We start from the raw sequence: 18,790 nt of genomic DNA on the forward strand, positions 1-18,790 counted from the left end.
CGAGCCCCAGGAGCGGGCCGGGGCGGAATGGGGACCGCGCGGCCGGCCCTGCGCGCAGCGGTGCTTCCGTGCCCCCCGCATTCAGCCCCTGGGGTGGGCCTTGCCCCAGTCTCCCCCTCGACCCGTGGAGCTGGGGTGCCCCTGGGGAGCCCCCGGGCCTCGCTCTCGCCTGCCTGCCGCTCACCTGTTCGCTGGCTGGGAATATTTGGCGGAAGATCAGCCATAGATAAGGCATCGGTTTTTCTGAACTCCTTTGTTAATTTACTGAGGAGGATGTGGTTTCTTGATGACTAAGATCCAGCACACTGTAACATGAAAGCCGCATTTCTGGGGGCATCGCGTCCTGAAATTGCGGAGTGGGATCCGGGTCTTGCCGGCTTGCTGTGCCTCCGCAGCCTTCGTGCCTCCTCCCCTCATCTTTGGCCTTTTCTCACAGGCATCTCTGGCTCACTCGCTGTTTCCCCCGATTTGCACGGCGTAGCCCCCCCCCCCCCCCCGCCTGGGCACCTTGCTCTGGTTGGGAATGATGGGAGCCGTAGGCCCACCTCTAGAGAAGGTGCGGGTGCGGGCGAAGACGGACCGCAAAGCTGCTGAGCTGCCTTGAGGCGCTCAGTCGGCCGTGGGCAGGCAGAGGGCGGCCCGGCATGCCCCTTCCTGGGCACGGAGGGTCTCGCAGCCCCGCACCTCAGCCCCAGCTCCTCTCCTCGGCCAGAGCTCCAGAATGTGTTTGCAGCGCTTCTGGCAGTTACAGCGGAGGAGCAGTTGAAAAACGTGGCAGTGTCTCTGAGCATGTGCCTGGTGCCTCAGCCCTCACCCTCCCTCCAGCGCCCACAAGCTGCAAGCATCCCTCGAGGACGGGAGGACCTCGTCTCTCACTTCCAGGCCTGCACCCAGGGCAGAGGGTGCGCCCGTCTCCTCGTTGGGCTGCCCACGGATGGAGGCCTCGGGGCGTGCGAGGGGCCCCACAGCTCCCCCTGCCCAACCCGCTGCCTGGACAGGAAGGCCTCTGCAGCGGCGACTCCCCCCCCCCACACACACACACACACGCGCGCGCGCCTTGGCTCCATCACCACGAGGGGTTTTTTCGTTCTGGTTTCTTTCCTGTTCGGTCGGGAGGTCTGGGGGGGTGGGGGTGACCACATCTGCAGCGCGTCTGTTCGCAGCAGTGGGGGCCGCGAGTTCTTGCCCGGCGATGCAGGTTGCTGGGACAGCGTGGCGGGAGCGGGGGCTGCAGTCCTGCTCTTCCGGTGGGCTTCCCATCCATGCATCCACTTGCTGGCCTGGGCAGTCCTTGGCCCCGATCCAGAGGGATCTTTTTCAGCTGAGTAGCTGATGCCATGGTTAAGGAGGACCTGGTGGGGTGGCTGCCATAACCACACTCTCTCTCTCTCTCTCTCTCACACACACACACAAACACACACACGCGCGCGTGCGCACAACTGAGAGCTCCTCGTTTGGGGTCGTGGCCCTTTGGCTTGCTGGCCCTCGGTCCTGCTGCCTCGTCCAGCGTGCAGTCTTCCCGATCGCACAGCACTGTCCTTCACGTCTTGTTCAAAGCAGGGACTGGGGGACAGGACTGAGCTTCGAGAGCAGGGCCGTGTTCGGTTTCCAGGTGGATGTTTGCTTTGGAGCAAGTGGTCCTTAAAAGGAGAGGCTGAGAAAGAGCAGCCCATGTGCAGCCGAGGCCCTCGTGAGCGCAAGGTGCTGCTTTTTATTTTCATTTCTGTTCATGCAAGCTCCCCCCTGGGGGTTTAAATTGGCCCGAAGAGCTTTAAATTTAAAGCAGAGCGCGCTGCAGCTCTTTGCACGTTGGCGCTGTGAAACTTTCTCTCTGGCCCTGCCCGAGGCTTGGAAGTCCCCGGGCTTCTTCAGAAGTGATTTCAGCCCTGGAGCTGCCAAGGGCTCCCACTCCTGTTTGTCCCATAAGCTGAAAAGTAGGCCTCTGCCCCAAGGTGCTTTCAAACTAAACTTTGCTCTGGCAAGGTGCACTGGAAGAGAAGGCCAGCCTCCGTTTCTCCAAGACCCTTTGTCATTTTCAAAAGTTCATTTGTAAAGCCTCCGTCCCGCCCCACAGAGCTGACTCCGTGGCTTCCTTACACCTTTGCTTACTTACCTGCAAGCCACATAGCGCTAAATATGTCCGTTGAGCTGGCCCACTACGTCCTTCGTGGCTCTCCCCTGCCTATCCTCCCTCGGACCACGCCAGAGAGCCCAGTGCCCTGCCAACTAGGTGGGGCAGGTAATCCTGCCTCGCATCTGATCCCGAGCTTGGCTTCCCACAGGTGGGCGCGATACCTGCAAGCCGGCAGGATGAAGGCAGCCTCAACCTGGGGAGCCGTCTGAGTCAGCACAGCGGCTGCCCGCCTCTTCTCCTGTTGTGTCGCTCGCTTTTCCTGCCAGGATAACTCGTAGGAGTTCTAGGCGCGCCCTTCTCTCCTTCGGTTTGGTGCCGCGCTGCCGTTCTACACCCTTTTCTGCCTCCTCCAGAGAAATGAGGAAATGAGCGGGGATACCAGATGTTCTGCAGCAGGCAGGCAGGCAGGCAGGCAGGCAAGCAGGCAGGCAGGGTGGGTGTGGGGAAGAGGCGACCTGAGCGTTGCCTTGCAGGCCAAGGTCGGGATGCAAAGTGCTGCTTTTCAGTGGATTCGGGTTAAACATTAAGAACATGAGGCATTCGTCTGGCACGGGGACAAGGTCTCTCGTCAGCGGTTGCATCACAGTATGACTTGTAGCTTTGCATTTCAGCAGAACTCCTAAGCGTTGGTGTGACGGGCACTGGTGCCTACATTTGCCCCCGCCGTTTCGTCCGACTCGGTTGTGGGGGGGGGGGATTAAGCTCACGTGTGACCCCTTCATCTGGTCGCCTCGTTCCATGCAGCAGCTGGCCGGCAGAGCTGGCAAGGATCAAGGCCCGGCTCCTTCCAGGGGGGAAATCAGCTTATAAAATTGGCTGCCGTGTATCGGAGAGGGGTGCTGGCTTGGGGACAGTCCTCAAGACAGCCTCCATCCAAAGTGGGGCTCTTGGAATGAGATCGTGGACTAGCGGGGAAACTTGCTGGCCGTTTTCCTCAGGCGCTAGCCGGCTGGCCGCCTGTGGAGCCCAGCAATGCCGGATTCAACGGGTTCCGGTCTGATTCAGGGCGAGTCAGACCTTGTGCCCTGCAGCCGGATTACTCTGGGACTTCATGGCCCTAATCACATGGCTCTGGTCGGGTTTATGAGGTGTTACCAGGACTGGGGGGTGGCTGTGTGCCTTCGGGCCAGTCTCTGCATTCATGGGGCCTAGAAACTTGCTTGCTTTTCTTTCTGCAAGAAAAACGATGGCCACACTTCTCTGACGGCAAGCACGGGGTTGGCCGAGCCATGGCACAGATGGCGCGACGAGGCCGGGCTGCTGGAACGGGGGAAAGGAGCAGCCCGAGGGCAGCTGAGCTCCTGGGCTGGATTTCAGCAGCGCACCCTTTCGCTCTGCAAGGTGCGGATCCTGACCTGGACTGCGGGGAGGTGGAAGGCTCCTTCCCGGGGAGGTTTTGCTCTTTGGTGCATGCTGTTTTCGGTTGCTAGGAGCCTTCGGGGCGTATCTCCCCCCCCCCGCCCGTATCCCTGGGGAACGGGACTGCTTGTGGACTCCCACGTTCGGCAGGCCAGCCTCCCCCGTCCTCCCTGCGTCCTGCCAAGTGCTGGAGTGCCCGGGCTGGTGGGGGAGCCTTTGGAGCGGGCCTGGACTCTCTGCAGCTGGCCCAGGCCATCCGGCGCTGGGCATGCGACCCGCCAGGGCTGGCGGAGCGGCGCCTCTCTCATGGGGGGTGGCAGCAGCGACACCGGCCTTCATCCAGCTGCTTGGCACTGCATGTCCCATCTTCCCCCACCAGCAGGGCCGTGGCTGTAGCCGCCGCCCTGGCATGCTGGCTGGCAGATGGGAGTTGTGGTGGGCCGAGGCAGGTGGGCTCTTGCATTTCCAGCAGTGGGCTGTCTGACCTTGAGCTGTGTGCACCTGACTGCCACCCCCATCGCCCTGAGCCAGCACGGCCACTGGCGGGGGAGGTGGCGGGTGCGGGCTGCAGTGGGCCCTGGTGCTCTCTGCGGAGCGCGCCACTTACTCGGGAGTAAAATCAACCTGAACGCAATATCGCTGTTTGGCGGGGTCAAGGTTTCCTTTAATCTGGCCTGCCTCACAGGGCTGTTGTGAGGATCAGAAGGGAAGGAGGAAGGCCCTCCAGTCCTGGGCTGGATGGGGCTGGGCAGCGCCCCTGGGCTGCCACTGGCCCGGCGGGAGCCGTCCCACGAAGGCCTTCCCTGCGTTCCCGAAGGCCTGGTGGGCTGGCCGTCCGGCTGCTGGCCGTGCTCGCATCGCGGCCCTGCCCCTTTGCACTCCCTCCCTCCCTCCCTCCCACCCATCGCCCACTTGCCCCCCCTGCCATGCAGCGACAGAGGGCTGGGATGGTCCAGCGCCCCCAAATGGCTTTGTCCCTCTGCCACGGAACGGTTCCCAGCCGGGGACCCCTGGAACACTGCGGCGGCTCGCCCTGGGCCCTCTCCAGCGTGTCCTTCCGGCTGAATCGCCTCCACTGTTCACGGGCTGCTCTGCAGATCGAGTCGCCGGGGAATTACATAAATGTCATCCTTTCTTTTTCCTCTGCTTGGAGTTGGAGTTCATCCCAGCTTTCCCTGAACAATGCCAAATATGACTTCTGGTGCTTCTCCCCCGAGGACAGAACTTAAATGGAACCATACGCTGTCTTGACATGCTTGTTCTGTTTTTTCAAATGTATTTATTCCAGGCTTCTCCTGGGGTAAAGGGAGGGGACTGGAGCAATGTTGGACGGGGACGGCTGGCTCCTAAAGACGAGGTGAAGAGTGGGTTAGATCACGTTAATGGCAGAGAGCTTTCCGTGCGCATTTGCCGAGCTCGCGATGCAGAATTTCCCATCAAAACCTTAGGCAAAAGCTCGCTCTCTCCAGTGGGGTGTCCATTAGATTGCTGGACTGCATCACCCAGAAACCCCCAGCCACCGGTCAGGGAGTTGTGGGTCAGCACAGCTGGAAAGCTCCGAGTTGGGACCTCTGAGCTAAGGTCTGTGAAAGAGTTTAGACACTCAAAGATTTAACCCGTGGATCTTCCGGATTCATCTCTGGAGCGTCCGGGGAAGGCAACTACAACCTCCATCTGTCCCAGGTGCCGTGGCAAGGGAATCGTAGTCCAGCCCACTCTCTGGCAGCTGGGGGGCACCTCCCGTGCCTCACCTGGGCCTCTTGTTGCCACGGTGTTGAATCGGAGATTGTAAACTCACTGGGGCAGAGACTCGGGGAGCAAACAGCTGCCTGCCAACAGCACGGTCGGATCACAATGCCTCGTACGCGGGGTTACATTGGGACGCGGAGAGGCAGAAGTGCAGAAGTTCTGGGAATCCCGGAGCGGCTCTTTGCAAAGCTCAGCCCTGCCAGGACTAGCCCGCCCTGAGCCGGCGCTCTCGCAGCGGTGAGCGAGCGCCAGGAGGAGAGTGGCAGGTCTCTTTCTCTTCCGACTCTTTCCTTTCGGGTGGGGAGTGCGGTGGAGTGGTTCCTGCCGAGGAGTCCGGGAAAAGCCCGGAGAGGCTGCCCCAGAGCCGTGGCCAGCAGCTCCTCTGGGTGGGTGGGCTGCGCCAGGGGCTCCGGGGCAGCCTCTCTGGGGAATGGCATCACCCGGGGATGAAAGGCTCGTGGGCCATCCGCAGAGGAGGCCGTCTGTTGTGTCTCTGCATGGATCACTGTTCTGGCCTTGCTTGAGCGCCGCCTTGCCCTACAGCCCCCGATCTGCCCCTCACAGGGATGAAGCTGCTCCGGCTGGGTGCTTAATCCCCGTCCTCTCACTCCCCTCGTGTGGCCATGCCCCTTCCCCAAGGCACCTCCCCACCTGCCATGCCCCCCACTCACTTCTGAAATTCTGAATTTCTTCTGAAATTCTGAATTTTTTTCTCAAAAAGTTGGTTTCCTGGCAGTAAAAGTGGTAAGGCAAAATGTTCTTCTACCTTCTGGCTCTGCCTCCTTTGCCTTTGGACCAGCCGCCCAACGGACGGGGCCCCTCAGAGCTCTGGAATGGGATTTACTTGCACGTGTATTTAGTCCCCAGGCTCAAAGAAGGCCCCGCTCCAGCTTTCTCACGTGTCAGCGCCACAGAATGCGCAGAGGCATTCTATCCGGGCTGCTGTGCACGCTGCCAGGAGTTCCTGTCCTTAGGAATCCAGCCCAGGGGTCCCGCAGCAGGGTGGCTTTTCCCGAGTTGCGCGAATTCCGTGCCTTGCAGGCCGTTCCTCGTTCCCTGTGCCGTGAAAGAAGCCGCCCAGCCTGAGCAGGGGACGGGACCGATCCTGCACCACGTGTGTGCTGCTCCAGCTACCCGCTCAGCAGGACGTGATCGTCAGGCCCCTTGCCAGAGGAGCGACCCTTGCGCCCGGGCAGCGGCCAAGAGGCGGACTCGGCCCATCCCGGCGGAGCGGGGCTGCATCCAGAAGGGGGGCTGGAGAGCCCCGTGCTGAGCCCTGGACCCCAAGTGGAGGGCCTGGCTGTCTGTCCCGGGGCGCCTGCCACGCAATCACAGCGGCTCCGCCAGCCTGAGCGGTCCGGGGCTCTGAGCCGCGGAAAATGGCTCCCAAGGTATCCTGACTAGGGCATCCTTTGGCAGGGAAGGGCAAGCCCACGCTGACGGCCCGCTGCGGTTCTCGGTTCCTTCTGCTTTCTCCGAGCGCGTGGAGCAACGCTTGCTGAGGCGTGACGCAATGAGGGCTGCTCTGGGTGCATTTTTCGCAACAGACGACCGGGGCCGCCTTCCTCTTCGGGAGAGCCACTGCCCTCCCACGCCCCGTGTGCAGCCCACAACACCACGAAAGTGCCGGGCCCGGGAATGTGGAAACTGCATCGCAAGAAAGGAACCGGCACCTGCCCACGGGAGGGTGGCTGACGCGTCCCTGTAGGATTTACCTCTCCAAATTAGCACCCAAGCAAGCGTTCTCCTCCAGGTAGTGAGGACCTGGCGCGGCAGAGTTAGCCCTGGAGTTAAAAGGGGAGGAGGTTTGCCTTTGTGCCGCCCTCTGGAGGCCCCGTGTCCAGGCAGCGCGTCGATCTGAGGCCTCAAGACCTCGCGCCATCCCCACCTGCAGATGCTGCATCCAGTGGAGCCCAGGAAGCACCTTTGGTGCCACCAGACCTGGGCCCACCCACCCCTGGAGGGCCAGGCCGCCCGCGTGGCCGCTGCGGGAAGCAGGCGCTCGCCCGGTCGGAGCAGAGCCCTGCCCGGGCCACCTGTGCCGTGCGCATCCCGCTGCTGGACACGAGGCCGTGGGGGGGACAGCGCAGGCGGCTCTGGCTTCTCCGTCCTGCCTGGGGGCTTCGCCTGGTCGGTCCCTGTGGGGGGAGCCTTTGCTCCAGCGCAGCTCCTCTCATGACGTCGCCTCCCGTGCGCCTCTGGACCCCCCCTCCGGCAGGCACCAGCGCGATGCATCCGGCAGTCGGGGGGCATGTCTTGCAGGTGGGGGCAAGAGCCAGCCCCCTGCCTGTGGGGACGGGAGGTGCCCGGGTGGCTGGGAAGGGGCGGCAGCGGGGTGGGAGCGGGGCTGCTGGGAGGGTTCGGCTGCAGGCGGGTTGCCGGAGCTGGGTTTGCTCTCTGCCGCTCTCCCAGGATGCTGTTCGCGGAAAGCTTGGCCAAGCGTGCGGGCAGCCAAGCATCTCCAGGGAAACCGGGCCTAAAAGCAGGCAAGGAGGCGGCTACGAGGAACGCGCCGAGCGGGGTCAGAGGCACGCGGGACGTGGCCCGGCGGTCCGCAGTCCCCAAGTGGGGAGGCCAAGTCCAGCGGCTGGCGCAGGGGCAGCCCAGGCCAAGGGGGCGCTGCTGCTCGTTCCACCCCTCCTACATCGGACAAAACTCTCTGGGGGGGGGGTCAGAAAAGCCTCCTCTGCCCCAGGTCCAGAGGAGCTGTGGGGAGGAGGCAGGGGCCCACGGGGAGGTGGAACCAGATGGGCGGAAAGGCCAGTGCCGTGAGGCTAAGGGGGAGGAAGGGCTGGATCAGCCTTGTCTGGACTGCAGTTCCCATCATGCTGGCCAGGGGCGATGGGAGCAGTAGCCGAGCCCCTCTGGAGGGCACCCACATGAGCCCCCCCCCCCCCCAGCTGACCCACACACAGGCAAACCTCACGTCTCTGCCGGCCCTGCATGTAAAAATCAGGAGCGTTGCCAGCCGCCCGTGAGTCACCTCTGGCAGCGCCTTGTCAGCAGCGCAGCAAGAAGTGGCACGACAGCAAAGGGCTCTGGGGTTTTTCAAAAAACCTTATTTTTAGAAAATCTTGTTTTGCCGCATTACTGGCACGCTCTTCTCGGGGTGGTTCTACTCCCGTGCCACAACGGACTTGCAGGGTAGGGTAGGCTCAGGCAAAGCGTGTCGCTGGGTGACTGGCCCAGCCGACTGCGGGCGCAGACCAGGAAGTCTGCGGGGGGAAATTCTCTGTGCTCTTTTCGTTCCTGCTCCCTCTGGATTCCTGAACTGGGAGTGAGCAAAATCACCCGGGAAAGGGCTGTGCAGCCGCGGCTCGGCGAGTGCAGGAGGGGTGCCCCCCCCCGCGGCCCGTCCTCCCTCCGCCGCCTTTCCGCCTGCACAGCCTCTCCGCTCGGCAGTCGCGGGCTGTGCCCACGCAGCTGCCGAGCGAATGCCAGGCGCGGCCAGGGTGCCCACGCAGCTGCCGCTCGCAGCTTCACGGGTTGCATGGAGACGGCTGCCAGCGGGGGGGGGGCGCTCATCCCTCGGCGCGGCCGGGTGGCTTCCACCTCCCCTGTGGCTTTCGCAACGCCTCCGCGTGGCAGCCTGTCTGGGGGGGGCTGGCCCGGTGGTCTGACCACCCGAGGCGCTTCCCGGCGCAGACACCGGGCCCGGAGAGCCTCCCCGCGGCGTCCCTGCCCCGGCCGAGGGACCGGCTGGCGGATTCCCAGGCTCCTAACCCCCCCCCCGTCTCCCCCTCATGCGTGCAGTATGGAATAGTCCTGGACGCGGGATCGTCCCACACCGCCATGTTCGTGTACAAGTGGCCGGCGGACAAGGAGAACGACACGGGCATCGTCAGCCAGCACAGCATGTGCGACGTGGAAGGTGAGCAGGCAGCCCCCGTGGGCCCTGGGGTGCTCCGTGCTGCTTCGGCGGCTCTGCTCGGGGGCAACGCTCACGCCCCCCTCCTGCCTCTCTTCCCCTGCGACGTGCAGGCGGTGGGATCTCTTCCTACGCCGCAGACCCTCCGAAGGCCGGCCAGAGCTTGAAGGCCTGTCTCGACCAGGCGCTGCGGGACGTCCCGGTGGCCCGGCACATGGGGACCCCTCTGTACCTCGGAGCCACGGCCGGCATGCGGCTGCTGAAGTGAGACCCGCTCCCCGGCCCCTCCGCCCGCTGTCCCCGTGCCGCGCGGCCTCGTCCGGCTGAAGGATGCCCGGCGGATCCCTGCTGGGTGGGGGGAAGGCTGCGCTTCCCCACTGGGCCGGCTGGAGGCCCCTGCAGAGCCCGCGGGCTGGCCCTGAAGGCTGCCTGCCCCGGCGCCCCGCTGAGACCCCACAAGGACAGACCTCGCGCTTCGTCTTGTCCAAGAGGCCGGGAAGCGATTCCCCTGCTCTGGGAGGCCGAAGCTCCTCCCGGCAACTTTCCCTTCCAGCCGGCGAGCTTCAAGCGGCCACAGGCCGGTGCTGTGGCCACACCCCTTTGGCACTGGCCCCGCCCACTGCGCTGCAGCCCCCAGAGCTTCCCCCACATGGCATTTGGCCCGGCCCGGAAAGAGCGTCCCTGCCAGGCCGGGGTCGGGCGTGTTGCGGCCGCTGTGGATCCACAGGGGTCCCCACAAATCCGCTTCTCCCCTGAGATGTGTTTCCCACGCAGCCTCACGGATCCCCAGGCCTCGGACCGTGTCCTTGAGGCCGTGGCCGCCATGCTGCAGCTGTACCCCTTCAGCTTCCGGGGCGCGCGCATTCTGAGCGGAGAAGAGGAGGGCGTCTTCGGCTGGGTGACGGCCAACTACCTCCTGGAGAACTTCATCAAGGTGGGCCGGGGCCGGGGCCGGGGCCAGCGCGGTGGACCGCTCTGGGCCGAGGCCTTTCGAAATGCGCCGGGCAAGCCCTTGGAAAGCCGGACCCTTCCGGCAGCCCCGACTCCGTGGAGGAGCACGGCGGAGCCGCCAAGGAGCCCCTTGCGGAAGTGCACCAGGCGGGTGCTTCAACCAGCGTGCTTCCAACGAAGCAGCCTTGCTCTTGAAGGGGGGGGAGTCCGTGTCATGGCCCCGGGGCCCCTGCTGGCCCGGCCCCTGGGATGTGCTGGAGGAAACATGCCACCTGGGACCGTTCCAGAGGCTGTGTTAACTTTAATGTGGAGAGCAAGTTTCTTGTCCTCATGGAGCAACCCTTCTGAAACAAAGGCCGGGAACTTCTGGCTTTGTGAATAAGCCCGTCAGCGTGGCCAGCCTACAGGTCTTTTAAGAGATTCATTGCTGCCAGCAGGTCCATTAAAAAAAAGTAATAAAAAATAATCCTGCTTGCACATGGCAGGCAGAGTGGGGTGGAAATGACTCACTGCTTTTCTGTCGCCCCACGATGCTTCCATGCCGGCTGCGGAGGCGGAAGCCCCTTCTTCCTCCAGCGAGCGAGGAAACGGGGTCGGGATGGGGGCAGCGCAGTCCGCCCACCCTCTGCTGCCTGCTCCCTCGCCGCTGTTGAATTCCTCAGCATCTTACTGCTGCTCAGGCTGGGTACTAAGCGCGGAGCCCGTGCCAAAGGTCGGCCTGGCCGGGCACGTGCCAGGGGCCGCAGCTCAGCAAAATCCCTACGAGGCCAATCGCTCTGCACTCCCCGGCCACCAAAATCACGCACGACGCCAAGCTCTCTTCCTGGGCCGAGGTGTCGCAGAACCGTGGGCAGGCTTGGGAAGCATCGGCCGGCGACGCGGAATCGGCCCGGGAGTCTGCAAAGGGGCTCGGCGGGAGGCCCACTGAACCCGCTTTCCCCCCTCCCCTGTCTCCAGTACGGGTGGGTCGGGCGCTGGATCCGCCCCAAGAAGAGCACGCTGGGCGCCATGGACCTGGGCGGCGCCTCCACCCAGATCACCTTCGAGACGGGGCAGGAGATCGAGAGCCACCCGGCCAACCAGGTGGTGCTGAGCCTCTACGGGCAGCAGTACAAGGTGTATACCCACAGCTTCCTCTGCTACGGCCGGGACCAGGTCCTCAAGCGGCTGCTGTCCAAGGTGCTGAAGGTGAGGGCCGGGGCCCGCCCGGGCCGGGCGTGGGGGCACCTCTGGGCAGGGGGCTCTGGGGGGCGCGGCCGAGAAGGGGCATGGCCTGGAGCGCCCGGCCCCGCGGAGGCTGCCCCTGAGGAAGGGTCTTCGGGTACCTGGCCGTGCTGGGCGGGCCCTCCGGCTTTGCGTAGCCTCCCCCCTCGTAGCCTCGGTTGAGCCTCGGGGCCCCTGCATTCCTCCGAGCAGCCGTGTGATCGATCTGCAGGGTGTCCTTGCTGCTCTGCGTCTAGGAAGGTCCTCGGTGGTCAGGCATGAAAAGAAACAAACCTAGAAAGGAAACATTTCACATCGACTTGGGCCTGTCCGACCGCGGCTGGTCATTCAGAGAGCTTCTCTGGCAGGCGCTGAGCATGGGCTCTCTGAGGGGAACAGCTGTGGCTGAACCGAAGCCAGTGGCGCCGGCCAAGGAATTTCGGGCCCCGGACTTCACCGGACTCACTGTGTGAATTTCCCAGTGTGCTGGAGGGCCCAGCCCTGAGACGTGGCCACAAGTATTTCCGGTGAACAGCGGTGCCTCCCGAGGCCAGACGTCCCGAACAGGCTGCCTGGGGAGTGCAAGATGGAGATGGGGAGTGGGGGTTGCGCCTTCCCGTTTTGGATACCCCACCGGCCCCGCACCCTCTGCCGCAGCTGCTTTAAACTGTTTCTGCGTCCCCCACGGGCTGCAAATGGGCACGCACACACACACACGCACGCACACACACAACACGCACCCCCCGGATCATGTGTGCTTTTGTGGGAAAGCACAGCGCAGCCCAGGCAGGGGCGTTTGCCTCTTCCACGCTGCTCTCTGGGGGCCGTGTGGGTCCAGGGGGGCCGAGCTGGCCTCCCCTCGGTGCTCCTGCCGGATGGCCCGGAGAAGGCTCCGTCCGGAGCGGGAGAGCAGGAACAGGCGGCGATTGGCTCAGGGAGCCAGCGGGCATCCGGGCACCGCTGCGGGCCACACCTGGCTCCCGGGGCTCCGGGGGGGGGGGCTCAGCTGCCGGGCCTGCTGAGCGAGGCTCTCCCCCCCTCTCCGCCCAGGCCGAGCGGCACGCGCTGATGCTCAGCAACCCGTGCTGGCCCAGGGGCTACAAGAGCAACTTCACGCTGGGCAGCGTCTACGACTCCCCCTGCACCGTCGCGGAGAAGCCCACCAGCTACTTCCCCCGGGCCATGGTGACCATGGCGGGCTCCGGAGACGCGGCCCTGTGCCGCCGGCACGTGGAGAGCCTCTTCCAGTTCACTGACTGCCCCTACTCCCGCTGCTCCTTCGACAAGGTCTTCCAGCCCAGCGTGCAGGGGAGATTCATCGTGAGTACCTGGCCGTGGCCGACAGGCCGTGGCACCAGGCGAGGCGGCTCCCCGGGAGGGCGGCCCCGGCCGGGATTCGGCTTTGGGAGAAGGCGTCTGGCCGTCAGGCTGCTTGATCATCGTGGTGTCTCGGGAGAGGAGCTGCGCTCCGGAGGAGCGTCCCGAGTCTGAAAACCAGGAGGGCGGAGGGATGGCCAGGCTCACCCCGTGCGCAGCCCTTCTGTTGTCCCAGAGAATTTATTCTTCTGTATTCGATATTTGCTTCAGGGCTTCAGGAAACAGTTACTTTTGGGCTGCAGGGGAGAGGCTGGGGGCCTGGAGGGATGCGCCCTTTAGTACTTGTGTCGTAAAATGAAAAACCTACTAAGCTTGTAGTAGGAAAAATCCACTAACTCCTTTGCCCCTTTGCGCTGGCTTCAGCGTGGTCATCCGGGGGCTGACTGCCCGGTGGCTCGCTCGCTCTCCTTCGAACAGGCCTTCTCCGCCTTCTTCTACACCGTGGATTTCATCCAGTCCGTCATGGGGAGACACGTCGTGACGCCCAGAGACCTTCAGGACGCCTCCAGCGACATCTGCAACACCACGTGGGCCGAGGTGGGCATCTCAGCGGATCGCTTCCTGCCCGTGCAGTTCTGAGACCCTGAAAGATTCGAGTATGAAATCCAGTTGAGACTGGAAGGCGGCATTGTGTGCAGGGAGAGTGCTGGGCAGAGCGGGGAGGTGGCCCCCGGGTGGCTGCGCTGCAGCTTCCAGGACCGACACACAGACCAGAGTGCGCCAATGTGAGAATAACTGCGCTTTGTCACACTCAGAGGGTTGAAAACGCACACGGAAATGCTCTTGGCCCAAAATTGCCCTTCCCTTTTCACCCCGCTTTGTAGACAACTCGCTATTCCGTGGAGTAACAGCGGTGGAAGAATAATTCTAGGGCTGCCTCGAAGGCCACGCTCATGAGTGGGAAGTAAACAGAGTGTGTCCAGAGCAGAACTAAGGCACCTGCTCTTCCCTCCCTCCCTCCCCGTCCCGTCCAGTTGCTTCAGAGGGCGCCGGACCAGGAGAAGAGGCTGGCCGACTACTGCGCCAGCTCCACCTTCATCTATACGCTCCTCACCAAGGGCTACCAATTTGACCAGAGCGATTTCTACAACATCGCTTTCCAGAAGAAGGTAACTCTTATACCTGGGGGAGACGGAGGGTCCAAATAAGGTTGAATTTCTCAGATCTCCTCTGGATTCCACAGAGGACTGACTTTTCTAAGTCGCATGTTGCATTCACTTGTGGACCTTTAAAGAAAAAGCTTTCTGGGGGAAGTCGAGAAATTCACGGCCAAGCTGATGCCCTTTGCCCAAGGGGAGCAATTCTCTCACATGAGCCGATGATGGAATAAAGCAATCCATAAAACAGATGAAAGAAATACAACGAAATCCCTGGGCGGACATCCCTAGACAGATACAAGGGTGGAACATTAAAAGTGAGGACTAGAAACTTGGCGAGGCTGTGTGTTGAAATAACCAAAAGCTCTCTGGCAAAGACTGAAATCTGCAGAATGTCTGTCTTTATGTAGCTTAGACTGTTTCTTCTTCACTTCACTTGTTCTGCTTCTTTGCACAACCAATCCACTGCAAAGCTCATTGCTTCTGCTCGTTGTGGAGAGCAGCAGGGCGGCCAGTGCTCCCCGACCGCAGGGAGTCTTCCGTCCCCACCATGTGGGCTGGGCTTCCGTGCGGCACGCTTTCAGGACTCCTCGTGGGCCGGCGAGAGCCAGTGCAGGGCGGAGGCGGAGGGCTGGACCAGCCGGGGGGCTTCCTGGCCGACTTTGGCCGGCCTCTCAGCCCAGCGCAGGTGCTGGTTGTGAGGGCAAGATGGAGAGGAGAAAGGGGGTGCTACACAAGGCGCCTTGAGAGGGAAAAGGGGGTGTCCAGGTCACAAGACAAATCCCCCCGGCTGGGCTGCCCTCGCGAGCGCAGCTGCAGGCGGGCGACGCTCCCTTGTTCCCATGCAGGCGGGCGACACCTCGATCGGCTGGGCGCTGGGCTACATGCTCAACCTCACCAACATGATCCCGGCGGAGGAGCGCGGCTTCTGGAAGGGCACCGAGTACGGCCCGTGGGTGGGCCTGGTCCTGCTCTTCGTCGCCATCATCCTCGTCACGCTGGGCACCATCTTCTGCCTGCTGAGGTCCAAGGAGCGCGGCGTCATGTAGAGGCGGCCCGGCCGCGCAGAAGGGCGGGGGGCTCTGCCTGGCATCCCCGGTCACGGCACCTGGGGGCGCGGCCTCTCCCCGTGGCACATGGGCTCCCCAGTCACAGTCGGGCCCCTCGCTCCTCCGTCCCCGCCGCCGCCCTCGTAGCCAGAGCCCCTCAGAAGAGGGCCCTGGAGAAGCCGTCACCAGACAATGTCTCGAGGCTGCAAGGGGGTCTCCCGCGGTCTCCGGCCTGCGAGGCTGCCCCGCGCCCCCGACTTTCCCGGACTGGTGACACGGGGGGCACGTTCGGGAGCAGAAGGCACTGCTGTCCACTCAGGCAGGGTTTTCTGGGCCTGACCAGCCTCCCCCTCGTCCGTCTGCTGATTTCCGAGGCTCAGGGATCCCGAGGTAGATTTCTGCTATTCGCAGACCTTGCTGCCGCCTCCGCAAGGCTCTAGCCCCAGTGAAGGAATTGCACGGGGAGGAGCGAGGCGGGACTGCCTTTGACCTCTTCTGGCGTTTACTCGGGGTGTGGCAAGCCATGGGGGGGGGTGGCACCGAAGTGGGGACACCTTTGAAACCCCCCCCAGTTTGTTTTGCAAAATTGTGTCTCTGTGTGCTCACGCGTGTGTGTGCACACGCCTGCCCTCCCTTCGCACTGGGGAAGCCTCCGGGGTGCTGAATTCAGATGCCCCAAACTGCTTCCCCTGAGAAAGCTTCATTTGTATATATTTTCCCTACTCCTAAGAGTAAACCTATTTAAGTGGCTTCCCTACACACCCCAACTCTCACTGTAGGACGCGGGCTTTGTAAAGGCATCGTCCTCCCCTGGAAAGATTCTTCCGGAGGCAAATGTTACAGGAGGTTCTTCCTCTGTTTAGCCATGGATAGCCATAAGTGATGCTACACACGTGTTCCTATACACACACACACACAGAATTTTAGCTTGTCCCGTTTTGCTGAATGTCTCCTTCCGCCCGTGCCCGGAGCCCACACACCCAGGAGGAAAATGGAGAGCCGCACGAACAATCGCCGCTCCCTTCAGGCAGCTGTGCTGCACCCCAGGCCAGTGCGCCGATGTGGGGCTCGCGTCCCGCTTTGGCCCTCCCGTGCCAGGCGCCACTCGCAGCAGCTTTTCGGGCTGCTTCCCTTGCCCTAAAGGGATACGACGCTGCGTGGCTGGCACTGTGAGCTCTTTTGTATTTTAAGGAATTTTGGTTCCAGCCTACCTTTTGTAACGTTTTGGCCCTGTCTGGCCCTGTCTGCCCCGGGGCCAGCCCATCGCTGGGGGACCAGGGGGCCCAGCCCCGCTGGGGGATCCGAAAAGCAACTGGGGTGGCACAGAATGCTGGGGAAGGTTGTAGCTCAGGCTTCTTGGAGCTCCTTTGGCGTTTCGGGGGTTCCTCCCCCGGCTTCAGAGAGGGGCCCCGGTGCGCCTGCTGGAACCTGGTTTCACAGGTTGTGGGTACCACACAAGCCAGGAGTCTGGCCTCGTGCTCTCTCCTGGGATGGAGCGCCCCCCCCACCTTGATGGGACGGCCCCCCTGCCCATGTTCCCACCCTGGGTAGTGTTGACACATGTGAGTGCAGTGGTGGGTGCCTCCAAAAGGAACTACACTACCCAAGATCCTTTGGGTACTGTACGGCAGCTGAAATGGAACAAAGTCAAAATTCCAGACGGACAGAGAGATACCTTGAAACTTGTGGACTTGATTCAAAATGAAGGAAGAGCAGGGCCTGAGAGGAGGAAACGCGCGGCGTTCTTAAGGAAAACTGGACTTCTTTGAGGACTGGGCGCAGGACGGGGGAATCTGCTGGTTTTCATCATTCCACGTTTCCCTGCACGGGCAAGAGCCCAACCCGATTGCAGACGCGCCCATGTGTTCTTCCAACAGCATAAAGCTGCGTTCAAAGGATGTTTTATCTGTCTTATTTTAAATATGCAAAGTGATGCCTGGCTTTTAGGAATAATAAAAAATATCTATATCTTTCTTGTGGCTATTGAGGTTCAGAGCATCTGGCGAGTCGCAGGTGGCTCTGGCGGTGCCCGGGGCTGCGGCCGAGAGCACGTGCTGCCAAAGACTCTTCTGCCATGACCAGCAGTTCCTCGAAACGGCCCTGAACTGGTTCCCACGCTGTGCTCGCTAGAAGCGCTGTTTTGCACGGTGTGGAAGGGGGCCTATCTGGACTGGGGCTCCTGTGCTAAGAGGGCTGAACGCTGGTGGTTCCGTGGGCCTCCTCGGCAACACCTGCCCGGATCGGTCCCAAGGCCTTCGTATCCCGCATGCTGTTCCCACAGGGGCAACCAGATGCCCTGCAAAGAGGATGTTTCAGAGCCAGGCCTGAGCTGGGTTTTCTCGGGCTTCTGTTACTCCACAGATGCCCACGGGGGCCTCGTTTTACCTGTTGTGCCCTCCTCAGCCTGCAGCCTCCTGGCTTCCCACACGTCACAAAGCCCAGGGGAAGATGCCGCACGGTCCAGGTCTGGAGGCGCAGGCAGCCTGGGAAGCTGCAGGGGTGTGGGATGAAGCCCAAAGACGCACCTGCGCCCTTGGCCACGCGCCGTGATCAGCTGCATTTGGAAATACTGCCCCGAGAATGAGGGGGAGCGATCCAAATTGTTCTTAGCAGGGAATACTGTTTCCGGGAAAGGGGAGGGCAAATTTAGGGACCCTCCCGGCTCCGTCTTTTCTTTGCAGCTGGACGCAGCCCCGCTGCCCCCACCCCTGCAACGCGCGGGGTGCGAGACGCAGGGGCAGCCAAGCCACCCACGCCACCGGCACCTGTGGCGGCGGCGCCAAGAAGCCTTCCGGAAAGAGAAACAAAAAGGAAGCTGAGGCAGGACTCCAGGTGAGCCCCACCTGAGAAACTCTTGATGATGCGCCCCTCTTGGGGAACGTTGGTGCAATGGTGCCCCCACCCCGAATTTCTGTACCCACTCGGGGGTGGGGCGGTCAAGAGGCCATTCGTGCGCATCGCCCATGGGAAGGGTGCGCTTTCCTGGGATCCCGGAGCGCGCACTCCTCGTCCTGGCCGGGAGATGGCGCCGTTGCGCCATCGGAGACGAGCCGGGCCCCGCATCCGGAGCTGCCCGACCGAGTCGGAGCTTTGCCCCGCCTTGCCCCGGGCTGGCGGCCTCGCACGGAGATGCCCCTGGAGGGCGAGCCGAGGAGCTTCGCCATGCGCGCCTCTGCGCTTTGGGCCGGTCTTCAAAAGGAAGCCAAGATCCAAGTCCTTAAGGTTCTAAGCAGAGGGCTGTCATAACCTGGGACGTTAGAAGCCGCCTCGTCCCTCGTCTGCTCCATCTAGCCCAGTGCTGCCAACTCTGACCGGTGGCCGCAGCTCTCCAGGGTTCCAGGCACAAGTTTTCCCAGCGGTGCTTGGAGGTGTCAGGAATTGGGTCAAGGCCCTCCAAGGGCGGGACAGGCCTCTCACCAAGGAACTGAGGCCTGCGCTGTGTCGCCCTCTTGCACTGGGGGCGCACGGGATGCGGCGTTCCCCCTGCATCAGCGTTGCTCATGTGTTGGATTTTATTCTGCCTGATCCATACATGCCGTCAGGACGATCGCTAAACCCCGCCCCGCCCCTCCCTGGCAGAACAAACCAGCAAAAGCAAATAAACTGCAGCTACGCAGATATCGGAGCGGTGCCCACGCTAAGAATATCCGTAAAGGCTGCCCGCTCCCTGGCCCAAGGGCCTCGCTGGCCGAGGGCCTCCACCGAGGGGCCGCCCAAGGCCCGTGCTCGCGGGCGGGCGGGCGGGCGGGCGGGCGGCGGGGGGCCGCAGGCAGGGGCAGGGCCCTCGCAGACTCGGCCCGGCAGGCGAGGCCCCCAGGCGCTCCGCAGGGGGATGTGCGGAGGAACGGACCGTCCCCGCCGGGGCCGCGCGGGCAGCGTCGATGCGCAGCCGGTGCCGACGCGGCAGGGGGCCGCTTGAGCGCTGCAGCGCGGGGCGGGCGCGCTCCCTCGGACCGGGCACGGGCGGCGGGCGGCGGGCGGGCGGGAGCGGCGGCCCCTGGCC

The 18,790-nt window shown here is 63.1% G+C and overlaps 1 protein-coding gene across 1 annotated transcript in view; it reads left to right on the top strand.

The window, feature by feature from the left end:
- Nucleotides 1-16,760, top strand: part of ENTPD2 (ectonucleoside triphosphate diphosphohydrolase 2) — a 20,305-nt gene extending 3,545 nt beyond the window's left edge. Inside the window, exons 2-9 of the mRNA XM_044439741.1 lie at nucleotides 8,996-9,113; nucleotides 9,224-9,374; nucleotides 9,885-10,044; nucleotides 11,019-11,249; nucleotides 12,315-12,584; nucleotides 13,059-13,178; nucleotides 13,616-13,750; nucleotides 14,587-16,760. Of these exons, the coding sequence (XP_044295676.1) occupies nucleotides 8,996-9,113; nucleotides 9,224-9,374; nucleotides 9,885-10,044; nucleotides 11,019-11,249; nucleotides 12,315-12,584; nucleotides 13,059-13,178; nucleotides 13,616-13,750; nucleotides 14,587-14,787 (1,386 nt within the window). The 3' untranslated portion in view covers nucleotides 14,788-16,760. The remainder of the gene's footprint in view (nucleotides 1-8,995; nucleotides 9,114-9,223; nucleotides 9,375-9,884; nucleotides 10,045-11,018; nucleotides 11,250-12,314; nucleotides 12,585-13,058; nucleotides 13,179-13,615; nucleotides 13,751-14,586) is intronic.
- Nucleotides 16,761-18,790: the final 2,030 nt, after the last annotated feature.

This window comes from Varanus komodoensis, unplaced genomic scaffold (assembly GCF_004798865.1).
Source record: "Varanus komodoensis strain SLA01 unplaced genomic scaffold, ASM479886v1 scaffold36, whole genome shotgun sequence".
Taxonomy (NCBI): domain Eukaryota; kingdom Metazoa; phylum Chordata; class Lepidosauria; order Squamata; family Varanidae; genus Varanus; species Varanus komodoensis.